This window comes from Oreochromis aureus, linkage group 18, assembly GCF_013358895.1.
Source record: "Oreochromis aureus strain Israel breed Guangdong linkage group 18, ZZ_aureus, whole genome shotgun sequence".
Taxonomy (NCBI): domain Eukaryota; kingdom Metazoa; phylum Chordata; class Actinopteri; order Cichliformes; family Cichlidae; genus Oreochromis; species Oreochromis aureus.
Window position 1 is genome coordinate 34,025,608 of NC_052959.1, and position 10,275 is coordinate 34,035,882.

Sequence of the window (10,275 nt, forward strand, 5' to 3'; positions counted from 1 at the left end):
ACATACAATAGCTACACTGTTACGGTAGGTTTCAAGCATCAACCCACATGAATGGCACAGCTGCATGATCCTGGAGTGAAACCAAGAGGCACCATTACTTTTTCTGTAACATTTAAAGAGGAAAAGATTTTGAATGTTTGAAACCCGAAACTGAATAACTGGTTCAAACACAGATGTGCTGGTCGGCTCAGCTCACTGAAAATGTCATTATTTTCTCCAAGCTCTAGATGATGTTTTTTTTAAACCTGTGCTGAATCTGTACAAAACAAGTTTGTGATGGTAATAATAAATCTCACATATTCACTATACAAGGACCCAGAACTGAGAAAGAATATATCTTTGCATTTGGATTGGTGGAAAAGGGAATAAGCCACCTTTTTGTTATATACAAGGTGCAACAAATGTCATGTAAAGAAAAAAAAACTTTCCTCTTGTGTTATCAGTGAAGAAGAAAAATATACATTCCTTAAAAAAACTAAAAAAACCAAGCAGCTCTTTACTATAATGATCATGGCACATGTATGTTCACTGTCTTTGTGGTTTTGATAGTTTGCATACCTGACTGAAAAACAAAAACAAAACCTTATACACAAGAAAGAAGACTCCATATGAAACATTTACACTTTAAAACAACGACTGTTTTAATATTTGCATATCTATTTTATAGTTTAAGGTGGTTATATTTGAGAAGGGTATAAATGATAAACATTTCTCCAAACCACCAGGCATGTCCCACCGGGAGGTGGTCCCGGGGCAGACCCAGGATACGTTAGAGAGATTATCTCTTTCAGCTGGCCTGGGAACGCCTTCGTGTTCCCCCGGATAAGCTGGAGGAGGTTACTGGAGAGAGGGCAGTCTGGGCTTCTCTGCTTAGGCTGCTGCCCCTGCGACTCAGACCCAAATAGGAGGAAGAAGATGGATGGATTTTACCAGCCACAACTTAATTTACATTTCTGCCTGCTCACTTGGGGAAATCTGAGTGTGAAAAATGCCAATCAGAAAACAGTCAGCATGTGTGCAGTTGGTGGACGGTCCCTTGTTTGTGAGGATCATCAGCAGAGAGAGTCCACAGCAGTACACCAGACTCTTCACTATCAGCACTGTGTACAGCAGGCAGAGCAGCTTCACCCTGCACTGAGACTGGACAACATAAGAGAGGAGCTCTGAAACAGAAAAGGAATAAAATGCTTTAAGAAATATCAGCCCTCAGATTTGAAAATGTCAAATTTACAAAGCTATATCAGTGATATCCTGTCACAAAGTCTTTTTTACCATGTCGTGTTTGGGCCTCCACTGTGCCCCCCTGATGTCTGACACGACAGCTGTACATGTATGTGAAGGGATCATCCCGATTAACCACTAAAATGGAGGCGCTGTATCCCGACTCTCTGAGCTCCAGCTGCTCTCCCTCAGCAGGGGGCAGCTCCTCCGCTTCTCCGCCGTTCTTCTTCTGTCTTTTCCAGGAGAACTGGACCAGAGGAGGAAACATGGCTGAGGCCACACACAGCAGGGAGCTGTTCCCCTCCAGGTGGGCTCTGGATGCTGCTGGGTACACGCTCACCACGGGCTTCACTACCTGCTCATCTGAAGTTTGACAGCAGCAACAAGCAGCACAGACACACATTCACACAGTCAGCAGCAGCTTCCAGCACTGCACTGCATTCAGTCTGATCCTGGAAACTACATGGACTCTGATCACTAAACTACTCATCAATACAGCACAAAGTTCACTACATACACTGGACTCAGTCTGATCCTTGAAACTACATGGAAAAAATTCACATGGAAACTGAAAAATACTTTTAAAAACAGAAATACAGTTAAATGGCAACTGTGTTATTCTTTTTTTTTCTTTTTTTTTGAAGATTTCTATAAAGTACCAGCTTGGGGAAAAACATAATTAAAATTAAATTGAATTAATTCAATAAGATTGTTACATATCTAAATATCATATTTATCTTCATAGAAAATTACAGGAATAAGCCGAACACCGTACTTATCTAAAGATATAAAGAAAAGAATGTCTTGTAATGCTTCAGCCTTCATTCAAGTTTCATTTTGCGTCTTACTGTATTTAATTTTATTTCATTTTAATAACTGTACAGTACTCTGTTTTTGGTAACTATTGTCCACGATGTAAATATGTTTAAAAAAAAAATGTGTATGTTTCTGTTCTGTGTCCTGTTTGTTTGTATTTGTGTTTTTCTTGCTGCTGTTACAACCAAATTTCCCTTGTGGGACAATTAAAGGATTATTCTATTCTAATGACGTTATGCTATGTTAGGCTTAACTTTAACCCCCGTTTATGTTTTGCTTTCAGAGGAAAAAAAACACATAAAGAAAACATTTCCATAAAACAACACAGCACACGTACGTCTGTATTATCTGCATCACGGCTTATATAAATGTTCTTTACAGCAATGTATCCTACTAGAAAATGTTTATTATAGTATACAACAGACATATTGAATCAATATATATTTTAGTCTCATTCCAAGAAAAAAGTGTTAATAACTATTTTAAACATTTTGTTTCAAGTTAAATACTTTATTCCATGTTTGGGAAATTCTTTGTTATAGCCGCCGACATGATGAAACAGTTTGGTGTTGATCCAGGGATCTTCTGCACATTAGGTGAATGTGTTAAATACTCCACTATGTTCACACAATTAACAATAAACAATATGAAGAGGAAGTTTTAAATTGTGCACTATGTCACTCTCATATATATCCTTTCGCATATTTTACAAAAGTGTTTCATTATTAGATTAACTTGTATATTTTCTAATGTAGTTTTCATTTACTATACATCCAACATGCGTGCCAATATGAATTACTTTGTGCCAATCCAATTTTCTATCAAATGTATAAAATTATAATAATTAGCATATGCAAATTACTTTTAACGTTCTTTAAAATTGTGAGACTATATATACACAATTATATTTAACCTTTAAAAAATCCTCTTAAGAACAAAGACGCTGTGGAGATTCTGAGTAAATAAGCTGAATTATATTTGATCAGGATATTCACTGTGTGCCTAAGATTGGATTTTTAGGACTCAATTTCCTGCAAAACTGAATTAATTTTATTTTCTTCTCAATTCTCGATTACTTATAGAAAAACAAAGTATTCGAGAAAAATAAATGTTTGATCTTACCTGTTACATACAGTTTAGTTCCAGAGCCGAAGATGTCGTAATCATAGCCTCCTTCCACAGTGAGACACACTCATACAAAAACCTGCCTGCTGTTCAATGATCAGCTGAGATGAAAGAGTTCAGATGAGGCCAGAAGGCCATTTCATCTCATTTTTCCATCCATGCAGTTTCTTGTTCTTGTTTCATGACAGCTAGGATAGGTAAAGTTTTTCAATCTAATATTTATATCAACACGTCTCTTCTCCTGTTTTTAGCTGCACTAGCAGCACAGCTCTGGTGTCAGTTCAAAGGTGTTTGAATGAAGAACTCAAAAACTTCAAAGCTTTTTCAGTAGCTGAGACAAGGTACCATAACCAGGGCATATACTGGTTGTGAAGATCATTTATCCATTTGCCACTTTGTCTGTGTAGGTTCTCAGCCATCCAGATCATGGTAATCTTGTCTCACCTGAGAATGGTAGAGAGCCCCAGGTTTTTAAGCTCTAAGTGGGAGTCCTCCTACTTGGTCTGTGAAGGTTCTCAGTCATCCAGGTCATCGTAGTCAAAGGAGCTTGCAAAGAAAAGCGTCTGGACTTCTTTAAGTTGCTTGAAGACGTTTCACCTCTCATCCGAGAAGCTTCTTCAGTTCTAAGGTCAAATGGCCGAGAGTCCCAGATTTAAACCCAGTGGGAGTATCCCCCCCAAAGAGGGACAAAGGACCCCCTGGTGATCCTCTAATCACATGAGCCAAGGTGTGAAAGCGGGTGTGGGTCCCAATCGGATGTGGTCGCTCACAGTGGACATAGATGGCTTCTTTCACTCCTCTTTCAAACCATCTGTCCTCTCTGTCCAAAATGTGAATATTGGCATCCTCGAAAGAGTGTCCTTTATCCTTAAGATGCAGATGAACTGCCACTGTGAGCGACCATCTTTGAACAGAGGCGGTGGTTTACGACACCAACTGTCTGCCATCTATAATCCAGTTTTGAGTTCCCTCCCCAGATGCCTTAACACCCACTCACATCCTGGGCCATCTGACCTCAGGAATTCGCATGATAGGGTGGGGCCAGGTTTCACAATGAGCTCACCCGAAACCCTGGCTGATTGGGACCCACACCCGCTTTCACACCTTGGCTCATGTGATTAGAGGATCATCAGGGGGTCCTTTTGTCCCTCTTTGTGGGGATACTCCCACTGGGTTTAAATCTGGGACTCTCGACCATTTGACCTTAGAACTGAAGAAGCTTCTCGGATGAGAGGTGAAACGTCTTCAAGCAACTTAAAGAAGTCCAGACGCTTTTCTTTGCAAACTCCTTTGTCCTCCTACTTGGATTAAAAACCTGGCACTATTGATCATGTGCCTCATCACATGAGCCAAGGTTTCATTTTAAACCACTGTGAGACCTTACCTTGAGATCAAGTGATGCAAGATTTGAGTGGATATTAAGGTGCCTGGGACAGGATCTCAAAACTGTACTGTAGGTGGCAGACAGTTGGTGTTGTAGGCCACTGCCTCTGTTCAAGGATGGTCATTCACAATGGACATAGATGGTTTCTTTCAGTCCTCTTTCTGTCGTCTCTGTCCAAAATGTGAACATTAGTATCCTTGAAAGGTGACCTTTGTCCTTTAGATGCAGATGGACCGCCAAGTCTTGTCCTGTAGAGGTGGCTCCTCTATCTTCGTCAAAGTCAAAGTAAACTTTATTGTCATCTCTGCTATATACAGCACAGTATATAGAGAGACGAGACGATGAGGCTCCAGTTACAGCAGTGCAAAAGAACAACAATAAATATAGGAAGAGTAAGAATAAATATACACTTTAAGACTGGGGTAAGGGGAGTAAATATACACTTTGAGGTTAATAACAGAAAAATGACCTTGGGTGAAATAAAGTGACCAACATGAGCCTTGAGCCGACTGCTGTTGTGATTTGGTGCTATATAAATAAAATTGAATTGAATTGAATTGAACATGAGCAGGATTCCTGAGAGTAGGACTGTCCATAGAGCAGCATCTGTATTTACAAAGGCAGCGATATGTGGAGTGCAATAGAGTTTGTTAATGGTTTGTGTGGGGGTGTGTGTGGTGGGGGGAGTGGGGGAGCCGGTAGTGAGTTCAGGAGTCTGATGGCTGGCGGGAAAAAGCTGTCTCACAGTCTGGAGGATCTGGCCCCGATGCTGTGGTAGCATCTGCCGGATGGGAGGAGGGAGAAAAGTCCATGTGAGGGGTGTGAGGGGTCAAGCACGATGCTGAAGGTCATGCTGATGTAGCGCTTGTGGAAGATGTCCTGTAGTTGAGAGAGAGATGTTCTGATGATCATAGCAGCTGCTTTGACGATCCATTGTAGTCGGCTAAGGTCGCCAACTTTTCAGTTTCTAAACCACACGGGGATGCAGGTGGTCAGAACGCTCTCTATGGTGCCCCTGTAGAACATGGTGAGCGTGGGAGGAGGAAGCTTGGCCCGCCTTAGGCATCTCAGGAAGTGGAGTCACTACTGGGCCTTTTTGGTGATGGAGGCGGTGTTGATGGTCCAGGTGAGGTCGTCTGAGATGTGAACTCCCAGGAACTTGATGTTGATGTTAACAGTCTCTACCGTGGAACCGTGGATGCTGAGTTGTGCATGGGTGGAGCGAGTCTTCCTGAAGTCGACAATCATCTCCTTGGTTTTGTCCACATTCAGTCCAGTCAGCGAACTTGATGATGTGGTTAGAGCTGTGTAGGGCAGTGAAGTCGTGTTTCAGGAGGGTGAACAACAGATGGCTGAGAACACGGCCCTGAGGAGCTCCTGGGCTCAGCCTGATGATGCAGGAGATGTTGCAGACAATTCGGATGGACTGAGGCCTCTCTGACATGAAATCCATGTGCCATGCGTTCATGAAGTGGCTGTTTGGTTTCTCCAATGTAGAGGTCTGAGCATTCCTCGCTACACTGTACAGCACACACTACATTGTTAAGTTTGTGTTTAGGAGTTTTGTCTTTGGGATGAACCAGTTTTTGTCTAAGTGTATGGCTGGGTCGGAAGTAAACTGGGATGTCATGCTGGGAGAAGACTCTCCTGAGTTTCGCTGATAAACCGTCTACATAAGGAGCGAAAAACTCAGGAGTCTTCGACGAGTACGACATCCCAGTGCACTTCAAACTTAAAGAAGTCCAGTCACTTTTCTTCCCAAGCTCCCTAGATTGCCACTTTCAATGGGGGGGAAAATAAATTACTATAAAGGCCCCCAAATAATGAATATTTCTGAAAATGTGATTTTTCAGCTTTGGCTAAAACAACATCTTCAGTACTATATTAAGGTTTGCATTATAGTTATTATATTGAGTTACTGCTTGACTTCAGAGGCACAACTTAGAAAATAAGAATGTTAATTTAAGAGAAAGAATTTACTTACGAATCAAAAATGTGAACAAATCTACTTTAGGCGATAACACTTAACACTTCGTGTCAGACACACTGGGAGGGAGTGAACGCTGGTGTGTTTTAGCTGCTGCTGCTCTCTTTCTATACTTATTGCTTAGTATAGTTACACAAGTTTGTTTTACTCTATGAACCTATATTGTCTGCCAGGTAAAGTGTTTCTCTGCGTTACCTGTTCGGCTGGCATGCTTTTGGCCATATTTACTGTCAGCTATTAGCATCAGCTGTTAGCCACTGAGCTGTTTTTGGACAGCTAGCTTTCAGACATTATAACATCATGACTGTTAAGGTCCTCCACCAGATCTCCAGACTTCAGACTCTTGCTCTACTTTTAAATTGTGTCTTAAAATCCATCTATTCAGAATTGCATACTCTTCATCATGACTCTGTCTTAGTCTGTTTTTACCTTGTTTAGCCTTTATGCTTCTTTTTTTTTGTTTACCTTGTGTTTTTATTTTGCTGCACTAATGTAAGGTGACCTTGAGGACCTTTAAAGATGCCGATAAATAAAATGTAAGCAATGAGCTCAATTCTGTCAGATCCAAAGAACATCTACCATCACTTCAATATGACTAGCAATCATGGGGAAGCCAAAAGCTTCATTACCAAGTGCTGCCTGTGATGTGCTTTTAAACTTGTCTTTGGTCTCCACTGAGTATCTCTTGCTTTTCTTTTATCCTACTTCAGACAATCTCACTTTTAGTACTGCCGGACAGGCACAGTTCTATTCTCAGTCTTTTTTCTAGATCCTTCTCCACAGCTCACACATTCTCCATTTCTTGTCTACATCCTTGTTCTTTTCTTGCAGTTTATCCACAGACTGCATTGCAGTCAAGGAGCCTAGTAGAAGAAAACAGAAGACCTGAAATTATTCATCGTATCAGCTTTGCTCATTAAAAGCAGAAGTCCATACATGGGCCACTACTACTATGTCTAAACATTTCTGCCCTATCAGTAATCTCTACATCAGTTTTCAGGCTGAATTCAATCAAATTTAGTTAAATCTTTATGGTTCGTATTTTGTGTTTGTCTTAGGTAAAAAGCCCATAATGGTGTATGATAACCCATGTTTTCGCTCCAAAAACGTGTGGTGTAAAACCTAAAAGTAAAAAAAAAAGGTCTCCCAGCTCCACTGAACATTTGTTGCTGCTTTGTAATATTCTAAGAGTTCAGTATTTGTTGAAGACATCTGAGAGGGAATCTTGGGCCTCAGTCAATACCCCAGCATACTAACTAAGAAAACTGAATATGAAAAGTACCTAAGGGTTAAGATGCAAACACACATTCATGGTAAATGGCCTGTATTTGTATAGCGCTTTACTAGTCCCTAAGGACCCCAAAGCGCTTTACACATCCAGTCATCCACCCATTCACACACTGGTGAGGGCAAGCTACATTGTAGCCACAGCCACCCTAGGGCGCACTGAGGCGAGGCTGCCGGACACTGGCGCCATCGGGCCCTCTGACCACCACCAGTAGGCAACAGGTGAAGTGTCTTGCCCAAGGACACAACGACGGAGACTGTCCGAGCTGGGGCTTGAACCGGCAACCTTCCAATTACAAGGCGAACTCCCAACTCTTGAGCCACGATCGCCCATTCATCCATCCATTCATCTTCCTCTGCTTTATCCAGGGCCGGGTTGTGGGGGCAGCAGGCTAAGCAGAGAAGCCCAGACCTTCCTATCCCCAGCAACCTCCTCTAGCTTGTCCGGGGGAACACCCAGGGGTTCCCAGTCCAGCCGAGAGATATAATCTCTCCAATGTGTCCTGGGTCTGCCCCAGGACCTCCTCCCGGTGGGGACATGCCCAGAACACCTCACCCAGGAGGAGCCCAGGAGGCATCTTTGTCAGATGCCCGAACCACCTCAACTGGCTCCTTTTGATGTGGAGGAGCAGCGGCTCTACTCTGAGCCCCTCCCAGATGGCTGAATTTCTTACCCTAGCTTTAAGGGAGATGCCAGCCAACCTTCGGAGGAAGCCCATTTCCGCCGCTTGTATCCGCGATCTCGTTCTTTCAGCCACTACCCACAGCTCATGACCATAGGCGAGGGTAGGGATGTAGATCGACCAGTAAATTGAGAACTTTGCTCTCAATCAATCAGTTTTGCCAACACACATTCCTTTCCCTATTTAGTAACACAACCAACTTGTAGCTCTAATTGAAAAAGATACATAAGATTGTAATAGCTGCTTGAAACAACAGCAACAACAAAGAAATGTCTTTCCATTTCTGGAATGGTTGTGATTGTGAAGAAATACATACACCTGGGCTGTGGTTTACTGCTCTCTTCCTGTCACAAACTCTGATTGACATCTGTGTATACTTTGGTTTTTGCTCAGGCTGCAGGCATCATTTCTCACTGTGGGGTGCATCCTTCCAACAGGCACAGTAATAAGTGGCCGAATGCTCAAGTTTAACTTTCTCTATCTTCAACCGGTATCTGTTCTGTTTAATCTCAACTGAAAAATCATCTTTCTGGGAATGATTAGAACTTGACTCAACTCTACCATCATCAGTATCCACGAAAAGGACTAGCCTAAATGGTTCAGTGTCTTTCTTCTGGTACCAGATCAAACCAGTATAGTCACATTCATCATCTCCACAGCTGAAGGAGACACTTTCTCCAACTCTCCTGGTCAATGTTAAATCATCCTGAATCAGCTGCGCTGCCATGGTAACCAGTGCTGTAGAGACACAGACAGATAGATGAAGGTTAGTGTGACAGTGTTTGTTACAGGTTGAGTTTGTTGGCTCCTGATTGGCTGGAAACACTCACCTGAACACAGACAGCACAGAGCAGCAGCTGGGAGGAAAAGCATTTTGTGCAGTGGTGTTTCCTCTGGTGAACCTGAGGAGAAGTGGCGCTCTGATGCAGCTGAGGCCAAACAAGGACGAGCTGTGAGATCAGACGGGTCTTCCCCCTCCGCTGATATGCAGTAGTTCTTCAAAGCTCCCATCAGCCCCTGCAGTCCACAGAGGAACGTACTGCTACTGACTGACAGCTCAGCTAAAGCTGCTGTGGTTTGATCATCTTGTGTTGAATACCACAGCATGTAAACACCATCTGGGTGGCATGATTTACAAACATTTAGGTATTTACTAAAACACAACCTTGATTTTTTTAAAATTATTACAGACCTACTCTACTGCATCATTTTTAATTGCGCTCAAAACTCTGTAACCAAATAAAATTCTGCTCCTCAAATGATCCTGCTCCTCTCCACATTCCCGATTAAGTTCGATTTTTGTCTAACAACTCTCTGTAATTCCCGTGTTACACCACAGGATGATATATCTTTGTGTTTGCTAATTTATTTAAACCACAGTACAATTAGTTGTGAAAATATAACTCTACACTCATGACACCCAAAAAAGAAATCAAATCTGAATAAAGACATGATTTATCATCAAGAACTTCACATTTATATTTATATCCACATTTATATGATCACACATACACGCCTCACTCCTGCTCTCTGACTTTAAAATCTTACTAGAAAAAGACTTCCATCCTCTGCACAGTAGAGGTGAAGGAGGGAGTAAAGGCATGGTCAAGTGGATAGAGACAGGTGTCAGTTTCATTTGTTTATAAAATGATAGCAATACTTCTTTACGTATGATGGCCTCTGTGTACGTCTTTGCCGGCTGCAGTTTTCCCCCACACTGCTGCAGTGCTGTTTTCACTCTGTATCAATGAAGTGTTGCAGTTCAGTGAAGG

At 42.1% G+C, this 10,275-nt stretch overlaps 1 protein-coding gene across 1 annotated transcript; it reads right to left on the reverse strand.

Annotated features, from left to right (window-relative positions):
* On the reverse strand, positions 1-9,243 carry LOC120432760. The gene is made up of 6 exons (XM_039601710.1): positions 8,909-9,243; positions 5,639-5,850; positions 5,332-5,425; positions 3,160-3,228; positions 1,273-1,584; positions 1-1,163 (listed from the first exon to the last, which is right to left on the reverse strand). Exons 1-6 carry the CDS (start codon positions 9,228-9,230, stop codon positions 946-948), a joined length of 1,227 nt encoding a protein of 408 aa, XP_039457644.1. The 5' UTR covers positions 9,231-9,243; the 3' UTR covers positions 1-945.
* Positions 9,244-10,275: the final 1,032 nt, after the last annotated feature.